The sequence below is a fragment of the Canis lupus genome, chromosome 30 (genome assembly GCF_011100685.1).
Source record: "Canis lupus familiaris isolate Mischka breed German Shepherd chromosome 30, alternate assembly UU_Cfam_GSD_1.0, whole genome shotgun sequence".
Lineage (NCBI taxonomy): Eukaryota > Metazoa > Chordata > Mammalia > Carnivora > Canidae > Canis > Canis lupus.
Window position 1 is genome coordinate 39,770,671 of NC_049251.1, and position 22,937 is coordinate 39,793,607.

The 22,937-nt window shown below is 40.4% G+C and overlaps 1 protein-coding gene across 1 annotated transcript; it reads right to left on the reverse strand.

The window, feature by feature from the left end:
• Positions 1 to 7,731: 7,731 nt before the first annotated feature.
• RCN2 (reticulocalbin 2) lies at positions 7,732 to 22,937 on the reverse strand. The gene is given in 8 exon segments (XM_038581072.1): positions 7,732 to 8,569; positions 9,096 to 9,238; positions 10,099 to 10,195; positions 14,178 to 14,291; positions 19,193 to 19,389; positions 22,453 to 22,558; positions 22,778 to 22,894; positions 22,896 to 22,937. Coding segments are annotated over 8 exon segments (954 nt in total). The 5' UTR covers positions 22,923 to 22,937; the 3' UTR covers positions 7,732 to 8,416.

Below are 22,937 nucleotides of genomic sequence, written 5' to 3' on the forward strand. Positions count from 1 at the left end.
TCAAGACTGTAGGACAAGCATTTTGTAGAACATCCCTCCCTTTCTCTGTGTCTGTCTGAGGTTCCTCTGAAATTAGATTCAGACTATTTTTGCCGAGAATACCATAGAAACGATGGTGTGTCCTTCTCAGTGAATATATCAGAAGACAAACAATGCTAGCTGGTCCCAGTGTTGGTGATGTTAATTTTCATCACTTCGTTAAGGTGGTGTTCACCAGGTTTCTCAGCTATAAAGTCAATATTTTTCTCTTTGTAACAAAAAAAAAGCAATTTGTGGTGAGATACTTTGAAACTGTAAATATTAGGGAGGTGGGCGGGCGGATGGGGTGACTGGGTGACGGGCACTGAGGGGGGCACTTGATGGGATGAGCACTGGGTGATATGCGATATGTTGGCAAATCGAACTCCAATAAAAAAATATACAAAATTTTTAAAAAATAAAGCATTTCAGAAGCAAAAAAAAAAAAAAAAAAAAAAGAACCTATACTAAAATGTTCAGAAAAAGAAACTCTAAATATGGGGCAGCCCGGGTGGCTCAGCGGTTTAGCCCTGGGTGTGATCCTGGAGTCCCGGGATCAAGTCCCACGTCGGGCTCCCTGTAGGGAGCCTGCTTCTCCCTCTGCTTGTGTCTCTACCTCTCTTTGTGTGTCTCTCATGAATAAATAAATAAAATCTTTAAAAAAAAAATGAGTGAGAGAGAGCATGAGCTGGGGAGGTGCAGAGGAGAGGGAGGGACAGTCTCAAGCAGACTCCGGCTGGAGCTGGATGCAGGATTCAATCTCAGGACTCTGATATCATGACCTGACCTGAAACCAAGAGTCAGACCCTTAACTGACTGTGCCACCCAGGTGCCCTGAGTGATGATTTTCTGACTCGTACATTTGTTCTGTATTTATCATTGGCTTTCTACCATATGGAGGCAGGTTCCCTCTTCCTCTCACTTATTCTTTAATTCATTGTTTTATATGACCATGGACTCATAGATTTTTATTTTATTCAAAAGGTTATAATCTATTACTATGATTCATTGTGATGTTTAAACTATACCATGTTTGGGATCCCTGGGTGGCGCAGCAGTTTGGCGCCTGCCTTTGGCCTAGGATTCGATCCCGGGTCTCCAGGATCGCGCTCCCGGTGCATGGAGCCTGCTTCTCCCTCTGCCTGTGTCTCTGCCTTTCTCTCTCTCACTGTGTGCCTATCATAAATAAATAAAAAATAAATAAAAAAACAAAACAAAACAAAACAAAAAACTTTAAAAAACAAACAAACAAACAAAAATTAAACTATACCATGTTTAACCAGTAGGAACCCTACATGCTGATATGAGTATCTTTTTGACATGTCCCCGTTATTCTTTCGAGGAATTTCAAGAATTCTAGTTGAGTCATTTAGTTGACCCAACTGGCCTCTGGTCTGCTCTGACTTCCCGACTAAGTCTCAGGAACAAAATGCAAATGAGATCTAAGTAGCAGTGGGACTTTCCTCACCATCTGCACATGGCATTTTTATTGTAAAAGCGTGTGAGACTGTATTATATACTTTGCCTTATTTTCACATTATTAGATGCTACTAGTTAGTGGCCGCATAACCTGTCCCACTCTCTTTCGATATAAATTCACACTAAGCCTTCTAACAATCATGGGTGACAGAGGTCCTGCTCCAAACACATGGAAATCCTGGGTAAGATACAGTCTAAAACATTTAAGAATACAGATCAGAATACAAGAGCAAGAAAGAGAAATCTCCAGGTGCTAGAAACAAAGAAGGAATACGAACAAAGGAGGAATCTGGCCAGGCCACGAAGGGAGATCTCTTTGAGATGGAGACTAGAAAAACACCACTCACTGAACTAATGTGGAGCAAGAAGCACAGTGTATGCCCATCATAGGTACATAAGAAACTGGTTTCCATGGGTACCTGGGTGGCCCAGTCGGTGGCAAAGCGTCTGCCTTTGGCTCAGGGTGTGATCCCGGGGTCGTGGGGAGTCTGCTTCTCCCTCTTCCCAGCTTGTGGTCTCTCTCAAATAAATACAATCTTAAAAAAAAAAAAAAAAAGAAAAGAAATTAAGATCCAAAGCTGCACCTCTGCAGATATTTGGGAGGTCCAAACTCACTCTATTGTGAAGTATGGAAACTTCAGGCTAAGAAATTTAACACAGAAACCTGTCCGGAACAGATGAAACCACAGAGTTTAACACAGGACGCTTCCCCAGTGTTGGACGTACCAGAGTCCCATGAAAACACCTCTCCCTGGATGTGCCTTCAGCCAGAATTTGCAAACCACAATGAGGGAGAGTCACTGCACTGGCCAACGGGAAGCTAACTAGAACTACTAATCATCTCAAAGATACTTTAACATAAATATTTTTAAATATCCAAAGAGCTAAGAATATGGAGACCACAGGCAAGAACAGGCTAAGAGACATAAAGAATAAAAACAAAACCGACAGCCGTTGAAACCGAGTATTATCACGTCAGCTCCCGTCTTAGTAAATTCATCCAGTGGGTACCTACTGCGAGCTGCCCACATACTGGGCACGCGCTGGCAAAGAAGACACAGCTACAGCCCTTGGGAAGCCCAGATTCCATTTTTTAAATGTAAGATAAAACAGCGGTTTCTAAATAAACTGTTACGCTTTTTCTTTTTGCCACACGGAAAATTTTATAAATATTGATCACGCTTTACATTTAGCAAGATAGTAGCATCAATACAAACTATCCTCATCTCTTTCCTTCTCTAAGCACCTAGTAGTTGTTTTGCTTTGGTTGGTTGGTTGTTTGGGGTGAGGTGTTGCAGTCTGTAAGGTGGAGGGGCTGAAGGAGGCCGAGGGGGGCTACACTGCTCTGTACCTGGCTGTGAGGTCACCCTCAGCTCTGCCTGGGCTCAGCCCCGCCTCCCGTTCCTGATGGCCAACGGGCGGGCCACAGTGAAGTTGATCACCTTGGACATTAGCTTACTCCTAGAAAATCAATCACGACATGATGCCACTGTTGTAGATGGAACAACAAAACATCAATGTTCAGCAGCTGGCACAAAAAAAGACTTTTGGGGGCACCTGGGGGCTCAGCGGTTGAGCATCTGCCTTTGGCTCCAGTCATGACCCTTGGGTCCTGGGATCGAGTCCTGTGTTGGGCTCCTACAGGGAGCCTGTTTCTCCCTCTGCCTGTGTCTCTGCCTCTCTCTGTGTCTCTCATGAATAATTTTTTTCTAAAAACATTTTATTTATTTGAGAGAGAAAGATTGAGAGAACACGAGTGGGGTGGAGGGGTATGGGGAGAGGGAGATGTGGGACTCTCACATCAGGAGATGTGCCCTTGTTTAACCATTTAAAAATAGTTTTATAAACTCAGATGGTTTCCTTTCTAAACCCCATGAACTGTCTGTCTTTGGTTAATTTGAAATGAAGATATGGTAAACTTTAGGTATTTGGTTTTTTTTTTTTTGTGTGTGTGTGTGTTTGTATTGAGTCTTTTCTTCCAAGTAAAATTGAGATATTTTATATTTTGGTAGCTTCTCTACCAAAGTATTTTAGAGTAGTTGAGATACTCAACTGATACTAGTCGTAAAAACAATTTATAGCCACCAGGAAACCTACCAGGTATTTGTTCCACAAAACTCAATGTTGAAATGAAGCAAATTAGTCATTATACCTCTATAAAAAATTTGACTCCAGGGGCTGCTGAGTGGCTCAGATGGTTGAGTGTCCAACTCTTTTTTTTTTAAGATCATTCATTCATTCATTCATTCATGCATGCATTCATTCATGAGAGACACACAGAGAGATGCAGGCTCCCCGTAGGGAGCCCAGTGCTGGACTCCATCCTTGGGACTGCTGAGCCACTCAGGCGGCCAGTGTCTGACTCTTGATTTCAGCTCAGGACATGATCTCAGGGGCGAGAGATTGAGCCCCACGTCAGGCCCCATTGGTGTGGAGCCTGTTTGTGATTCTCTCTCTCCCTCTCCCTCTGTCCCTCACCCCTACTCTCTCTCTATCCCTCACCCCTACTCTCTATCTCAAAAATAAAAATTTGACTCTGATTGCCTTTACTAGACCATTTTTCGAAATGGAAAAGACTTCATAGTTTAAGTAGAAATTTCTCACTTAAAATATCGTTACACAAACACCTTTAGAGAAACAACACAAATTTATTCTTATATTTAAACCTGCAAAGGAATCTCAAAGGGCTACATACTGTATGATTCTAACTACATGACATTTTTGAAAAGGCAGAACTGGAGACAGTAAATTCAGTGGTTGCTAGGGGCTGGGGGTGGGGAGGGTAAATAGGCAGAGAGGATTCTTTTTAAAAAAATTATTTATTCATGAGAGACACAGAGAGAGAGAGGCAGGCAGAGGGAGAAGCAGGCTCCATGCAGGGAGCCCGACGCGGGACTCGATCCCGGGTCTCCAGGATTACTCCCTGGGCTGAAGGCGGCGCTAAACCGCTGAGCCACCTGGGCTGCCCAGAGAGGTTTCTTTTTTTTAAAAAATATTTTATTTATTCATGAGAGACAGAGGTAGAGAGAGAGAGAGGCAGACACAGGCAGAAGGAGAAGCAGGTCCCACGCAGGGAGTCTGATGTGGAACTCGATCCCGGGACCCCAGGATCACACCCTGGGCCGAAGGCAGGTGCCCAACTGCTGAGGCACCCGGGGATCCCCAGAGAGGATTCTTTTTTTTTTTTTTTTTCCCCAGAGAGGATTCTTAAGGCAATGGAACTACTCTGTATACTATAATGGTGGATACATGTCATTATATATTTGTCCAAACTCACAGAATGGGCAACACCAAGAGTAAATCCTAATGTAAACTATGGTCTTCGGGTAACAATATGTCAATGTAGGTTCGTTGATTGTAACAAATACCCATTCTGGTGCAGAATTTGGGAACACGAAGGCTGTGCATATGTGGTGAGCAGTAATTTTGCAAAGAAAATCGCTGTACCTTGGGGATCCCTGGTGGTTCAGTGGTTTGGCCTCTGCCTTCAGCCCAGGATGTGACCCTGGAGTCTCAGGATTGAGCCCCACATCGGGCTCCCTGAGTGGAGCCTGCTTCTCCCTCTGCCTGTGTCTCTGCCTCTCTCTCTCTGTGTCTCTCGTGAATAAATAAATAAAATCTTTAAAAAAAAAAAAAAGTCGTTGTACTGTTTGCTCAATTTTGCTGTGGACCTGCATGTGCTCTAAAAATAAAGCCGATCTTAAAAAAAAACAAAACAAAACAAAACAAAAAAAACCTGCAGTAGAAAGAAGGAAGGCAAATACGGCATCATGGCTTTTACCCTGAATGTCTTGGCTTCCTTTAAATTCATTTCACAAACTAGACAAGTCATTTTCTGTCCTCCAAATTTGTCCAATCAGAACCCCATATACACTGATTTGTACAAATCCTGTCTTTTTTTTTTTAAAGATTTTATTTATTTTTTTATGATAGACAGAGAGAGAGAGAGAAGCAGAGACACAGGCAGAGGGAGAAGCAGGCTCCATCCCGGGAGCCCGACGTGGGATTCGATCCCCGGTCTCCAGGATCGCGCCCTGGGCCAAAGGCAGGCACTAAACCGCTGCGCCACCCAGGGATCCCTCCTGTCTGCTTTTCCACTGTGAAGTAGTACCTGCAGTCCAACAATGGAAGTGATTACGTGCTTTAGCTAGGACCAGCCAACAATTTAGAAAGGCACATTCTATTTTTACTCTCATGCTATAAGGACTAATTCAAATTTTCCTAATTCTATCAAAATAAAAAAAAGCTTTATTTTTTAAGGTTTACTAATATTAAAATGCAAAAAAAGCCTTAAAAATAAATTTTTCTAGTTTGACTTAGCAGACGATACAGAAACTCTTTTTAAGGAGATGATTTTTTTTTTCTCTGTATGCTTATAAAAGCCAATTGTTTAATACCAAATCTTCACTCAGGATAAGTTAGGCTCTGTGGTTAAAACATATATGTCCCTCCTTACACCAGATCTCAATGGCTTAACATAGTAAAAATTTATTTTCTTATTTCTAAATATTTTATTTATTTATTTGAGAGAAGAGGACAAGCAGGTGAGAGGGACAGAGGGAAAAGCAGATGCAGACTCCTTGCTGAGCAGAGAGCCCAACGCAGGGCTCCATCCCAGGACCCTGGGATCATGCCGAGCTGAAGGCAGACGCCCAACTGCCTGAGCCACCCAGGTGCCCCATAAAAGTTTACTTTTTGATCATCGAAGTCCACTGAAGGTCACTCAGGGATCAAGGCCCCTTGGATCCTGTGGCCCACCACGTCATCAGTGGACATGATTAGTTGAAGGCCTCAGTGGTCTTCTCTCCAATGCCATAGGAAAGGAAATACATTTGTCACTGTCCTAGTGTGGGAGTGACAAACACTATTTCCACTCACTTTTAACTGGTCAGAAGTAGCTACTGTCTACCTGCAAGGGGGCTAGGAAGTGTAATTTCCTCTTGCCAGGAATTTAAGAACAGAGATTAGTGAACACTAATAATGTCACCAAAATTCTTATATCTACATGATATCATGGCTGAATGTAGAATGCTATTTTTTTAAAAAGGTTTTATTCATTTGAGAGAGAGAGCACAAGTGGGGAGTGAGAGAGAGGGGCAGAGGGAAGAGAAGAAGCAGACTCCCCACGGACCAGGGAGCCTGATGTGGGGCTCCATCCCAGGACGCGGGGTCATGACCTGAGCTGAAGGGAGACGCTTAACCAACTGAGCCCCCCAGGTGCCCTAGAATGCTAATTCTGAACTCATTAGGATGAAAATAAATCTGGTCCAATGATCTAACAATTCTGGTATAGATTTTGAATAATCTAGTAACAAAAACAGTTATTACACTAATCAAACTAGTTATTCCAAATATCCCACTAAGGCTGACAAGTGACAAGTGAGTAATAATGGTCTATCTTTAATTCTTAAACTGCTGTGACCAGATAGGTGTTATAGGTTAAAAAGAAAACCTTATATTTTAGATACCTGGGTAAGCAAGCTATCAGTATGGTATAAAAGTTTACAACTTGCACCCACACTTCACAACAGCAAAGATGGAGACGGGAGAGAGGTAGGCAGATGCTGTCAATTCTATCAGAAAAGAGCTTCAGGTTTTCCCAAATATTCATTAAGGGCTCATTAAGCCCCCTGATGCCAGGTGTGCCACAGAGGACACAACTTTATTCTGAGAAAAAATTAACAGAATAGGTAGCTGACCTCCTTTCTCACAAGTAAAACTAATTTTTTTAAAAAGAAAGAAAAGCTGTCTGTGGGTAAGGGCTAGGAAAACACAAATTCCTCATCTTTTCACTTTTCTTGTTCCCCCCAAAGGTAAATAACTTGGTCTCCAGAATAAGAATAAAACTGACAATTTAGGTACAGACAAATACGAACCAAGTAAGATTTTACTTTCAGTATAACATATTGAGCTCTACCATTGATAACTAACCAGCTCTAATGCTGATTTTCAACCTGTGTAATTCTTAGGATTATTTCTAGCACCAAACAGCAAGACCACATTTACTACAATAGCAACTGAAATGTCAGGTATACATTCAATTGTAACATGATTCTTGTATCAAAAAAGAAAAACAAAAACAAAAACAAAATAACAATATGCAGCAAGAATAATTAAAGGTTGAAGAACACTCACTACCCAAATACAAGAATGGATAAGATAATGTATAATTTAACAAAACCTATGCTAAATTCAAGGTTTATCTGGGAGATCAAAGAAAAACAAACAAACGTATAAAAAGATAGGACATTTCATTTTTAATCAGTCAAAAATGAAGAGTTCTGGACAATGTCAAATTCCACACACCATAATGCTATAGTTACACATTAAATATAATTACTATCTATACATATGCAAAAATATAAAGTTCTATTTCATACAATAAAACCCTTTATAGAAACCATTTTAAAAGTAAGCAGAACTTCTCAACATTAAAAATGTGAGGTATAAGTCCTTCTAAAGGTTCCTTTAAAGGTTTTAAAATAAAATGCTAAATCTAAAAACAATGTCCTTTCTGTCAGTTCCCAAGTTAAACCTACTTAAAACAAAAGAAAAATTGATAGCTCAGTCACGTACTATTTAAATAATATTGTTCAGGCATCTCTAAAATCCTCCATTTTTTTCAAGTATGGAAATAGAACTCAAATATCCCACAATACAGTACTAACAGATGGAATATTTAGGGAAGATTTTGTTGTCATATGGCACAATATTGTTTTATTTCAATACATTTTGAAATAAACACCAGGTTTGGTTTGGTTTTTCTTTTAAAAAGGCCAAAATTACAATCTACATTTAAGATAATTTTGACTGTGGTTAAGACTTGAGTGTAAAATATAACATCAGTATTTTATCACAAAGTAAAGCTGGTAACTTAATTATAAAAGAAGACAGTATTCTATTCAGATCTACCCAGGGATTAAAGCTCATCATGATAGAAATATTCATCGTGAAGCTGTCTGCCATAATCTGTGGCTTCACTGGTAAGAAACAAGTCCTGGTTCTCCAGAATCTCTGCTTCAGAGAGCTTTCTGTCACTGTTCAAATCCATTTCATCAATTAGGTGAAGAGCCTTTAAAACAAAACAAATCAAGTATAATTAGTATTTTCAGCAGGATGTTCATGTTTCAATGTGATTTGATTTGTCAGTCATTTAGGTATGCTAAGTACTCACTGCTGAGTATCTCAAACTATTATTTATTATAACTGGGGCTGTCTACAGCTTTTCTCATTATCCCCTTTCTAAATTTCTGCTAGGTTCTGCCTCCATTCCACACTCAACTCCAATTTAGGATATCTCAAGGTTAAGGCAAATTAATATAACCCACTTTGGGCCCCTACAGGTAAATGATAAACTTTTATTATTTAAATCACTGTACGATCAAATTAATACATGATATAATCTTAACTTCCTTGTCTCCTTGACAATCTAAAACAGGTGACAGATTTAAGTCAAGAAACAGCAATGCACACATCCTAAATAAACAACTGCATTACTTCTTTCTTCAGCTTAAGGCTTTGAACTTCCTACCAATAGCACTGAATCTGGGGCGGGGGCGGGGGGAGAGGAGGAGATACAGTCCCTTCGTAACACTCACCTCTTCTTGGGCAATGCCCTGATTATTGGGTACTACCCAAGACAACAGCTCTTGGGGGTCAAGTCTGCCATCATTATCTTTGTCATAATCATTCAGGAACCTATCTTTCTCAACCAGTATCCACTCTGGATCTTCATTTGCTGCTTAATAGAAAAAATAAAACACGATATGCATACACAATATAACATGTATCCAATAAGAAGTTTGGTACATCCCCGGCATAAAGGAAATGAACTTAAAGCTTGCTACATAAAGGAAGCCCAATGAAACAGATCTACTTACCTGAAAAGTCCTGACATAAGTACACACTATATAATTTTCAAAAGTGACACCTAAGTCTAAACGACTTAGGGTTTATAAATTGATGTGTCTTATCACAAACTATCACTCCTTGTGATAGTAGTTTTGCCACAGTTGAGCTGGGTTATGTTTTTATGTACATCGTGTGACTATATAAAGCTTTCTACATGTGCTTATCAAGAAAACCATGTATGATTTTAAAGCGAAATTTGCAGTAACGGTTGCTTTTAGACAATTCTGAAAAGACAGCTGTGAAGAGAAAAAGCTGCATATGCAAACTCCTCATATTTTAAACACTCAGTGAGACACCTTCCACAGTCTATAGCAGTATTTATAGTATTTTGTGTCTTTCTTTTAAGATCTACATGCAAAGGTACAGGATTTTGTTTAAAAACATCAACCTTTACTTCTTCAATCATTTGAACTGAACATTACATTATATTTGTTAGAAAAGGGAGAAAAATGTTTGAATCCAGATGTGAACTAAAAGTGAGCAAGACAGATTCTCACATAAGCTGGTTAAGTCCTACTGTTTTGCTTGTATTATATTGAACCTGGTAGAACAAGCAGAAATCAGGTGCAGGTCCTCTTGGTCCACTTCCCTCTGTCACACAGAGCTCTCGATGGGCAAGACTGTCTCTCAGTTTCTTTCTTTTTTAATTCCATGCTTTATTTCCTCCTTCCACACACCCAGGGTACTTACTCGGATCCCGTCTGTAGTCACCAAGAAATTCTTCTAAACTAACAAATCCATCACCATTTTTATCATGTTCTTCTAAAGCTTCCTGAATGACAAATTCCTATTGCATGTTCATAAAAAGACAAAGTAAAACAATTAGTCACAAAATTTTCCCACCACCATCTGAATCTATTCCAGTATGGACTTCTTTAGGAGTATTCATTTTTGTTGTCTACTCTTGCAAAACAATCTAGATAAACAATGGGATTTAGAGGGAGGAATAAAACCACAAATATCGAATAGCTTTAAATTCAACATTTTTAAGCTTCTACTGTGGAGAAGAACTCCACTTTGCCCTCCTAAACAACCTGGGCCCTAAAGTCACACTATTTTCTACATGTTCCCCTTCTTCTCCAGAAGGACACTTCTTACTACCCTGGTCTTCCTTAACTTCACTTTCCCTCCAGTCCATTAACAACCCCAAAAGAACCCTTATCTTAGATCCCTTTGCAAAGAACTATTGTTCTGCCTCCCGATGTAAATCAAAGGTGCCAGTCCCCCATAAACCTACACCTTCTTGCTTCCTCTTCCACCAAATCTATGCCATCTACCCCAAACTGCCCCAGATCTGTTTCTCATTCTTATCATGGCTTCTTATCAACCAGTCCTCTCTAACCCAAAGATTACATGCTTTCTAGTTATACTTGACCCAAGATGACCTGTTTAATGATCAGCCTTTTCAGTACTTTCCTTATTATCTTCCTATATCTTCTTCTACCTTTTCTTACTTTGCCAGTTTCCACCCTGCACAGCAGACCCACATCATGGTCTCCTTTATTCCAGAATCATAAAGTCTAAAAGAAAGAGAAACAGAAATATAAACCTAATCCTTATAAATTAATTTTTTCTCATTTCAGTGGGCTCTCATTGTAGCTTGGAAGTCTGTCTATGCCTCAGTTTCCCTAACATGCTCTAAAGCTGTTTTTTGAAAATTCCACTTTGAGTCTTACTGCAATGCTCTCTAAATACTCTCTTGGCAAAGACCTGTGCATTTTTCCAAAAAAGGTAATGCCTGTTAACCAGCATTGCATTCTCATCTTTAATTACCTCTATTTTTATGCCTATTTCTCTCATCCTTCTCTCAATATCAGGAGTTAAAGTTATCCTTCCCCCTTCTCTAGGGTGAGGCTCCCAACAGTCTTCCTAGATCCCAAACTTGCTCATTTCCTGAGTGCTTTCTTTCCCTCTTAACTCTGGCCTCTTCTAAAGCGCCAATCACTTCTCTGTTAGCTCCTTCTTCTATACCTTTAAACACATCTTATCCTGGTTTCTTTTCTTCCATGCCAGATGTCTTATAGCTTCCATTGACCCTTCTCATTTCCTCACTACCTGCTGCTACCCAAACACTTTTCGATCTAGACTCTACCATCACAATTGTAACAAAATTATATTCTCAAAGTCTCCAATTCTAGCCAAACCCAAGGGTTTCCTTTACATCTGTATAAAATAACACTTAAATACAAGTTGTTAGCTTCTAAAACATCAAATGTTACAGATTTTATATATAGAAATCAGGAGATCTTAACTGGAGATCCAAAGATGACTTTTGGAGAATGTGAAAATCTCCTGAAATTATAATTCCATATTTTGTATGATCATATGTGATTTTTTGGTAGAGTCCAGAAATATAATAATAAAAATAATTTATTATTTTTGTGAGAGAGTGCATGCACAGGAATCCGACTGTGAGGATGGAGGGGTGTGGGGGAAGGATAGGGGGCAAGGGAGAGAGAATCCTAAGCAGGCTTCACACCAGGGCAGAGCCAGGTGCTAGGCTTGATCTCACAACTCTGAGATCATGACCTGAGCCAAAATCAAGAGTGGGATGCTTAACCTACTGAGCCACCCAGGCACTCCATTTGCTCCTTATTTTTAAAAGAGTCTGTGATCCAATAGAAGTTAAGAATCACTAATTAAAATGATGATTCCTCCATTCAAGTAATCCTCTTGGGAAACAACAGGCTTATTTCAATAATGTTGCCATGGTTCAAAGAAATTTTGGAACTGCATGAATGAAAGTATCTCTAAATTCTAATTTTTAAGCCAAAGTAAAATTACCTGGTTGATCTTACACCCTGCTTTTTCCTTTATCAAATATAGCCTTAAATGTAAAAAGGTATACACCAAAACAAATTAAGGTAAATACGAATTAAGAAGCTGCTCTGAGATACCACTTTATGGTCACACCTCTTATGTGCTATAATCAACTCCAACTGGGCACAACCGAAGAATATCCTTTCCCATCCTGACACACCCCATTCTGTCAACGGTACTACCATTTCAATCATTTTACACAAGCTCAAAACCTCAGTCATTTCTGACTCTTCCTGTGCTTAGTCAACATTCCTGCTTGCGCTCTCTTCAAAATATTGTTCATGGAGCACCTGGGTGGCTCAGTGGTTGAGCATCTGCCTTTGGCTCAGGTTGTGATCCGGGGTCCTGGGATCGAGTTCTGCTTTGGGCTCCCTGCAGGGAGCTTCCTTCTCCCTCTGGCTATGTCTCTGCCTCTGTTCATTCATTCTCATGAATGAATAAATAAAATCTTTTTAAAAAACCCCAAAAGGATGCCTGGGTGGCTTAGGAGTTGAGCGTCTGCCTTTGGCTCAGGGCATGATCTTGGGGTCCTGGGATGGAGCCCTGCATTGGGCTCCCTATAGGGAGTCTGCTTCTCCCTCTGCCTGTCTCTGCCTCTGTGTTTCTCATAAATAAATATAAAATCCTTAAAAAAAACAACAACCAAAAAACAACAACAAAATATTGTTCATGTCCATTTCATTCCATTGCCACATCGTACTCTGGGGCCACAGTACATTATGTCCAAATTATTTCACTGCTTTCATCGGTCATTCCCATCCCCAGTCTTCAATTATTCCTTAATTCCCCAGAGAACCAATATCCAGCATGCTCTGCCCTGCCATGCTAGGTAGGGTTCAATTAGCTTGTCTCAATGCTGGCATTTAAACAAACTGCACCCAACACTATTCTAAAATTAATTCTGTTTTTTGTGCCAAGCAAGAAATCAGAAGCCCCAGTGGCCAAAGTGGCGGCAACGGTCATCTCTCACCCCTCAGCTATGGAAAAAAACATTATCTAGAGCCTTGTTATTCAAGGCAGCAGCTTCTAACCATGACCCTTGTAACATAAAGCTACTACGTCTTCCGTCCCTGAAATATCCAGAGAACCAAGCCATACAACTAGAGGCTGAGGTTAGGCAATAAGCCTCCATATAACTGTTTAGTCTATTTTCTATAAAGCTATTTGCTATATTAGTCTTTTCTCCAACATAATAGTTTCTCTCCTCAAGAAGCTTGCCAAGTTGTGGTAGAGACTAAATTCTGAAGAACTGGTACTTCTTTTAAGTACTAAAGGGATGAGAGGACTCATTATGCTTCTTGCTGCAAATACATTAGCCAGTAGCAGCTGCACCCTCCCACCCAAAACCCTATAAAGAGGCATCCAAAGGACATGTTTTCCCAGATCCAAGGTTTTTGCAACTGATGCTGCAAATGAAATAGGAAGTACTGATGTTACTGACATTGGAAAGCAGAGAAAACTCTGAAAGCTCCGAAAGGATGAGGAAGGCAATGAAGGTAACGTGGGTATGAGGGAGAAAACAGCCAGGGAGATTTACCTTCTCTCTCCTCATCAGCACCCCTCCTCCCACCTTTCCCACCTCTAATCTTTTTTTTTTTTTAATATTTTTTAAAATTTTTATTTATTTATGATAGTCACAGAGAGAGAGAGAGAGAGAGAGAGAGAGAGAGAGGCAGAGACACAGGCAGAGGGAGAAGCAGGCTCCATGCACTGGGAGCCTGATGTGGGATTCGATCCCGGGTCTCCAGGATCGCGCCCTGGGCCAAAGGCAGGCGCCAAACCGCTGCGCCACCCAGGGATCCCTCCCACCTCTAATCTTAAGTGGGGAGAACTCTGGATCTTGTCTCTTAAAATTCCAGTTGTCATACAATTCATCTTAATGACTTAGATAAAAACAGGTTTTAAAGTTTTGGTCACTCAAGAATTCGCTCAAAACACTTCTTCCTTACCGTCATATAATCAACTTCTTCAGGATGCTCAAAAGCAATAAATTCTTCAAGATTCAAACCAGGACTTGAATCTTGGTTTGCTTTCTCAAATCGCTTCTTGTCCTTTAAATGAAGCTTTGAAAATTAAACATTGGACATGATTAAGGTCTCATCCATGTGGAAACATCATTATACATACTTTGAAAATGACATGTGAAATCTAAAGTACATTCTCATACATTATTTCATCTTCACATTATCCCTTGGAAGGTAGTTAGAAAAATAACAAACATTTAGAGTCAGAGATGCAGGTCTGAATTCCAGCAATGCCACTTACCAGCAAAATAAGGGCATTTTGCTTAAGTTAGGGCAAATTGCTTAACGCTTCTAGTTTCCTCAAATATAAAATCAGGATAAAAATGTCTATTAAATAACTGGGATGAGGATCTTTATCAAACAATTAGAAAACCTTAGCATTTAAATATGTAATGTGTTACATATTATTATTACTGATAGAAAATGGAAATTAAATGGTTTATTGAGAGGGGTGTCAGAGGGGACGCCTGGGAGGTACAGTGGTTGGTGTCTGCCTTTGTCTCAGGGTGTGACCCCGGGATCTCGGGATCAAGTCCTGCATTGGGTTCCCTGCAGGGAGCGTCCTTCTCCCTCTGTGTCTCTGCCTCTTTTTATCTCTCATGAATAAATAAATAAAATCTTAAAAACTAAAAAATAGGGCAGCCCAGGTGGCTCAGCAGTTTAGCACCGCCTTCAGCCCAGGGCGTGATCCTGGAGACCCGGGATCGAGTCCCATGTCAGGCTCCCTGGATGGAGCCTGCTTCTCCCTCTGCCTGTGTCTCTGCCTCTTTCTCTCTCTGTGTCTCTCATGAATAAATAAATTTTAAAAAATTAAAAAAAAAAAAAAAAACCTAAAAAATAATCGCAGTTTTTTTGAGTGCCCGAAAAGCAATAAATTCAGACTACATATTAATTCTTCACGTCATTTTCCTTCCTTCCTTCCTTTCTTTCTTTTCTTTTCCCCTTCCTTCCTTCCTTCCTTCTTCTTTTCTTTCTTTCTTTCTTTCTTCATGAGAGACACAGAGAGAGGCAGACATAGGCAGAGGGACAAGCAGGCTCCCTATTGGGCTCCCAATGTGGGACTCGATCCCAGGCATCCCACCCGATCCCAGGCATCCCACCCAATCCCAGGCATCCCACCTGGAGCAGAAAGCCAATGCTCAACCACTGAGCCACCCAGGCGTCCCTTGATATGTCATTTTCAAATTGTTTCTGGTCCTTGGAATGACTTTGCAAAAATGTTAACAGGTTTTAGAAAAATAGTCCTCATTTAGGAATATTTTTGGTATACGTATCTAATATTTGGAAGCCTACTCTTGGTAATCTCTTTATAGTCCTAATAATTATGTATGCTCAGGCATAAACACATCAAAAGCTGAAGAGGACCTATTTTGAAGTTAAGTAAACACACTTTTCTACTTTCTCACCCACCTTTCTTTTTCCTTTTTGTAAAGTATGCTCAAGAAGTAAATCAAGTAGCAGCTATTAGAGACAAGGCTGCTTTTAATGCATTTCTCAAAGGTAATTCTGTAATCAAGAGCCTTGGAAGCCAATAGTGCTATACTGCTAATCCTCCGTAAATTCCATTTTGAGTATTACTGGGAAGAACTCTCTTTTCTATAAACTGTATGTATTAAACAGCACTTTAAAAAAAAATACACACCATTTCAAATATTTTAGGAGCTTGTAATTTATGTGTTTCACTGTTGAGAAGAAATGCTCTTTTCAGTTTTCTAGAATAGAGGTTAGTTAGGTAGCAGTCATTTACTGAAACACTAGTTCTTTTACAATGACTGATTTACTCTTCCCCCAAAGAATTAATCTTTTAAACCATCCAGATTCCACTAGCCAGTTACACTTACCAAATCATGACAGAAAAAGAACAAATTTGTTTCCAAATAGCTGCTTTTAACTTAACGTTTCTTAATTTCAAATAACTAGACCAAATAATTTACACTTCATGTTTAGGGGTTTAACATGGGGAAAAGTAGACAAACTAGAATTTGAGGTACTTTGTTGAGTCAATCAAGTTCTTTTTGAATAAACCACCATTCAAAATACTAAGTGCTTAGATTTCCTTATGAAAGAACCCTTCAGTTTGGAGCAAAAAGGTCCACGTTTCAGCAGTGGGAGCTGAATTTGGCCAAATTTGCCTATGGAAAGAAAGGATCTCTTTCAGCAAGCTCAGATTGGTTTTTAAAAAAAATTAAGGAAAGTAATTTTCTGGTTCACATTTCTAAGATTTTTAAAATAAAATGAAATAATAAGATTTTTATTCATGTTCATTTGAAGAAAACAATTTAAGAGCAACTCAAAGAAGCCAATATAGACTTTCTAAAATGCCGAAAGATAACAAAAAGGCTGTCAGTTTCATAAAATCTTAGCACACTTTTTTTCTTCTGTGTAAAAATATTGTATTCTAGTGGAGAGTAGTAGAAAGTGCTACCTACATACAGTAGTAAAAAGGTAGAAATGACCATCATCATTTATTTTTATATTGTAACAGAAACTTGTGAGGTACAAAACTGCCATCTTTTGGCAGACTAATGATTTTACATGAGGAAATATATTAACACCTGATACCACAAAAGTCTAGGCCTTAAAGATCCTGACTAGCCGCATGCCAGGTTATATCTCACATAAATAAATGTTGCTTGTACACGCGCCATCAACAGCTGGCTTTGGAAGTCACACCAATTGAACTTTTGCCAGGTAGGTCCCCAAACTTTAGTTATCCTGCTTCAAAGTGCTGACTATACTTGTTCATCATACATAAAGAACTGCTTTTTCAGACATTTCACAGCATAAGAGGCTTGTTATTACAGGTTGTCGCTATTCTCTACATGGAAACTTACTAAAAATAAGGTAAAATTCAGGCTTCAAACTTTTTAGGCTTTTAAAAGACTTGAGAGAGAGAGAGAGAGAGAGAGAGAGAGAAAACACAGTGGGGGGTGGGGCGGGGGAGCAGGAGAAACAGACTCCTGGCTGAGTGCAGAGCCCAACAGGGGGCTCCATCTTAAGACCCTGAGACCACAACCTGAGCTAAAAGCAAGAGTTGGAAGCTTAACTGAATGATCCACCCAGGTGCCTCTTTGTTGTTATTGTTTTTTTTTTTATTAGGCTTCCATATAGAAAAATTTCCTTTCCTTTAGATATTCAATTACTTTTGATGATTAGTTACGGTATAATGTTAGTACTCTGTTAACTTTGATTAACACTGATTCATTCTTCATCCTTGCTTTTTTATTTTGAAGAATAATGTGGAAGTTTCTGAGTTCATCTTTATACCCCACGTCTACTTTTAGGGGGTTATTGATATCAAATTCTAATAAAGCATTATGATTAGAATTTTATGTAGAGACATGAAGAGAGACATGAGATAATATCTTACTTAGAGATATTCCTGGGTTGTCAAAGAATAATCATCAATAAGGACTCAAAAAGTTAAAGTGGCCAATATGATTCTAAGATAAGTAGCATGTACAATGATAAATATGGCCACACACAAACTAAAAGGCATATAGATACTACAATGGGATAATTAAGGAATGTAAGAGGCTCAACTGTTTTCCTAGCACTCTTGACTAATATTTTGGGAATAACAGTTTGCAACAAGGTGTTTGGTTTTATTTTTTCCACATATAAAAAACTATCTTTTCAAAAACTGTCTTTATAATGGGGTGCCTGGGTGGCTCAGTCAGCTAAGTGTCTGAATCTTGATTTTGGCTCAGGTCATGATCTCAGGGTCCTGGAATTGAGCCCTGTATCAGGCTATGCTCTCAGGGGGAGTCTGCTTGTCCCTCTCCCTCCCTCCCTCCCTTTCTGCCCCTCTCCCTTCATGTTCTTTCTCTCTTTAAAATAAATAAAATAAAATCTTAAAAAAAAAGTTGCCATGGTTACCTCTGAAATATAAAAGTATCGAACGAAACAGCAATTTTTCTTTTTTAAGATTTTATTTATTCATGAGACACAGAGAGAGAGGCAGAGACACAAGCAGAGGGGGAAGCAGGCTCCACGCTGGGAGCCAGATGTGGGACTCCATCCCCGGATGTGGGACTCCATCCCCGATGGGGATCACGCCCTGAGCCAAAGGCAGACACTCAACTGCTGAGCCACCCAGGTGTCCTGAACTAGCAATTTCTTAAGCTTGTAGTCCTTTGTCTTGAAAAGTTCCTACAAATTACTAAATTAAAAATTCTTATTAATTCCTAAATCAAAATTGTCTTCCTCATCTTTGCTTAAGAAGCATTAGAACAAGACAACTTTTAATTTTGACAAATTAAACCACGAGAATCAACAGAACTCATAGTGATACTAAATCTCCAAAAACTTGTTATTTTAAATGGTGTACCCTCTATGGAAGACCATATGGCAGTTCCTCAAAAAACTGAAAACAGAATTACTATATGATCCAAAAATTCCATTTTGGGGTGTATACCCAAAAGAATTAAAATCAGGGTCTTAAAGAGGTATTTGTACACCCATGTTCATAGCAGCATTATTTACAATAGCCAAAAAGTTGAGGCAACCCAACTATCCATCAGTAGATGGATAAAGTGTGATATATACACACGATGGAATATTACTCACATATTACTCAATCTTAAACTCTTTAAAAATAGAAATGCGCCTCTATTGTCTTAGTAACTACGATAGGAAACTGTTCAATTATAACAAAAGATAAAATATTGAGATACATATTCAAAACACGCTAAAAAGCAATTCTGGAAATGAGGACAAATGATGAGAAAAACAGATGCAAAGATAGTTTAGGTAGTGCAGAAAAAGAGGCCAAAATATGGCCAGAAAGGAAACCATCAAAATGACCACTGAAGTGGAACGGGTGATTGCCCAGAGAACAAGGCGATCCCAATCTATGACCTCAGACTCTCTTGTGCTCATTCATGCAGGAAGGAAAAACAAACAGATACGATCAAAAGGAACAGCTTGCGCACACTCACCTGCCTAAACGATTCCTCTTCTGCATCATCCAGAGCAGTGTTCTCATCAAAGTCGATCACACGATCATACATCTGAATGTTGTATTCATCCCACGACACACTACCATCATTGTTTTTGTCATATTCAACAAACTGTTGTTTTGCTTCTTGCATAGCATAATGCTTAAAAGACATCTGAATCCACGAACTGAGTTCGCCTATGAGAATTTCCCAGAACACAAATGAATGTTGACAGTAATTCTGGCATTTACGGAAGTGGATGATGTCTAAACTTTCTCCAAAAGAAAAAATCTCGAGTGTTTTCAAATACTGAGAATTAGTCTAGTTGTATTCATAGAAATAAGAACAGAAAGTGGTGAGAGTGGTTTGGAGTCTTAAGAATATAACAATACGTGATCCAAATAGAATGCAAGCCCCTTGAGTACAGAGTTTGGGTACGTTTTATTCATTGAGGTACTCTAAATGCCTAGAAAGTACCTGGCTCAATAAGTTATTTGTTAAATGAATTGCCAATTGGCCAAAATAGTACTTGACTTTTAAAAATTATCATCCACAAAATTGCAGATAATGTTTGCTAGCTATCACAGATCTCTCAGGAAGTACAAATATGTTAATAACCACCTATTTATTCTAACGTATTAGAAAAAAGTTTTCCATTTATGAAAGTAATAGAAGGGACGCCTGGTTGGCTCAGTGGTTGGGCACCTGCCTTCAGCTCAGGTCGTGATCCCCAGATCCCGGATTGAGTTCTGCATTGGGCTCCCTACGAAGGGCCTGCTTCTTCCTCTGCCTGTGTCACTGCCTCTCTCTCTCAGTCTGTCTTTCATGAATAAACAACAAATCTCTTTTTTTTTTAAGTGATTAAAAAAAAAAAGAAAGTAATATAAAGTTTCCCTCTAAAATAAATTTTATGTTGGATTGAATTAAAACTACACTAAGTAAATAATAGATAGGTAAATGGCTCTGGCCTAAATTGTGGAAAACGTATTGAAGTGACTGAAATTTGAGAAACGTTGTTACAGTGTATGTCCTTCACCCATCATAAAACTTCCCAGGAAATTTTAACAAAAGTATGGGTAGCCATTATGATTTAAGCCCTTTTTGCAACAGCTGTCTTAACTTGGTACCTGAAGACATAGGGGGTAAGTTTCTAAAACTCTAATGTCCACATTCAGATCAACTTAAAAAAACCAGAGATATTTTCTACATTGCATTATAGAAAAAAGGTGGGGGGGCATGAATATTTGCAAGGATAGCAAGCATATACCATCTGGTTTAAAGATATACCATTGGGTTTAAAGAGTGGTACCCCTTTATTGGTCTGGGGGAGGTCAGGTGAATAGAAAAGTAAAGACATTTTGTCACTCCTGAAACTCTAAATTAGGGTAGAATTATAATTATTATGGCAACTGTGCATTGAACAATTATATATCAGGTCCTCTGCATATGTTGTCTCTGATCTTCAAAACAGGCAGTTCTAATTATTTTCCATTTCCATTTCTAATTTCTTTTACACCTCAAGAAATTACTATTTGGAATTGAGGACTCACAGCCAGTAAGTAGCAGAATCCAGATTCAAACCTAAGTTTGGCTCCAAAGCCCAAACTCCTTCCACTGAATTTAGTTCTCTCGCAAGAGCCTGAGCCCAGTCCTGGCTCTCAAAATGCAAGGAACTAAATTCCTTTTAACTTTAAAAAGTTTATTATTAAATATTTGAATATTTACAGGCCCTTACAGAGAGGTACTACAAAGTCTTCCAAATCAATTTCTTCTGTGTTTGTGCTAGTGTAATCAAAGATAAACAGACCTATTCTCAGAGGGCAACTAGAGCCTAAAGCTCTTGTTTTTATTTTAAGTAGAGAAACCAAAGCCTTAATATTCCTGAGGGCAGCAATTTTACTGACAACACATCTTAAATTTACCAATTAGTTTGCAATTTTCTCTCCAGCAGCTTTAGTCCTTAGACGGTGAGCAGCATTTAACTAAGAATTATAGCAAAATAGGGATCCCTGGGTGGCTAGTGGTTGAGCGTCTGCCTTCAGCCCAGGGCATGATCCTGGAGTCACGGAATTGAGTCTCCATGGAGCCTGCTTCTCCCTCTGCCTGTGTCTCTGCCTCTCTCTCTGTGTGTCTCTAATGAATAAGTAAATAAAATCTTAAAAAAAAAAAAAAAGAATTATAGCTGGAAAAATCCAATTATAGTTGGAAAGATCAACTTGGGGGACGCCTGGGTGGCTCAGTGGTTGAGCACCTGCCTTTGGCTTGGGGCGTGATCCCGGGGTCCTGGGATCCAGTCCTGCATCAGGCTCCCTGCATGGAGGCTGCTTCTCCCTCTGCCTGTGTCTCTGCCTCTCTCTCTCTCTCTGTGTGTCTCTCATGAATAAATAAATAAAATCTTAAAAAAAAAAAAAAAGGAAAGATTAACTTGGAAAGTTGATAGGGTTCACCACTTGAATTAAGCCTCTTAACGAGGAGAAAGAGTTGTGCAGCAAATGAGCACTCTTAATATTCTGTGCATCTCATTTCTAACTGGAGAACCTACCTAAGATCGCTCAGATCTTTTTTTTTTAAAGTAAGCTCTATGTGCAACGTGGGGCTGGTTCTCAAGAATTGCTCTCTCCACCAACTAAACCAGCCAGGTTCCCTTCAGACCTTTTTTTTTTAGACTTTTTTTTTTTTTTTATGTGAAGGATATTTACAAACTGAATTACGAGCACGAAGTCTGCATTCTAGTCCTGGCTTTGCACCTCATTTTAGAAAGGCACTCACCCCTCTGGACTCCAGCTCCTTCAGCTCTACAAAGAGAGGCGGACAAGAGGATTCTAAGGCCCCTACCAGCTCTGATAATCTGCGATAAACGTAAATCCACATGCAACAGGTCTTTTTTCTTTCTTTCTTTCTACTTCTAAAAAAAAAAAAAAGATGCAAACCCTTACATTCCTAATGAAGCCTATGTCAAGGGGCCAACGAATCACGTAATGCCATAAGCGGTCTCATCAGCGGACACTGATGCAAGTCAGGAGGGGCAGGGTGCTTGTTCAGTGGACAACCTGCACACACGGACCGGGCCAACGAGGTGTGCGTATTCCTGGGGGAAGCGCCGACTGACTGACTCGGGACCTACGTGCACAGATTTCCGGACATGAACCCACTGAACCCCCTGCGGTCCGCTGCGGCGCTGGCAACCTGCGCGCGACAAGCAGCCCCGCTGCCGCCCCACAAAGGGCTCCTCCATTGTTAGCCGTGCGGGACGCCCTTACTTTCGGTGAGAAAGCCGTCGGAGTCCAGGTCAATTTTCTGGATGATCGACTTCAGCCTCTTGTGCTGCTCTTCGGGGGAGAGTTTCACGTACTCGTCGACTTCTTCCTTTGGGGGCGAAGGCGACACGGGGGGCGTCAGCGGCGGGCAAGATGGAGGAGGAGCAGGGCTCGCCGCAGCCCCCGCGCCCGGCGTGGGGCGACCCGCCGCGACCCCGCGGCCCCCGCCGCCCGCGCCGCCCGGCCGCCCCCCGGCCCCGCCGCCCCCGCGTCCCGGGACAAAGCCCGCGGCAGCCGCGGCGTGCGAGCCCCCCGGGCCCGGCCTCACCTGGCCGCCCAGCAGCGCCTCCCGGTCGTAGTCGCTGCGGTGCTCGCCCTGCGGGTAGTGCAGCTCCTCGGCGTCCCCGGCCCCCGCGGCCGCCAAGCACAGCAGCAGCAGCCCCAGCAGCCGCGGGCCTCGAGCCCAGCCGCATGGCGCCGGCCGCCGC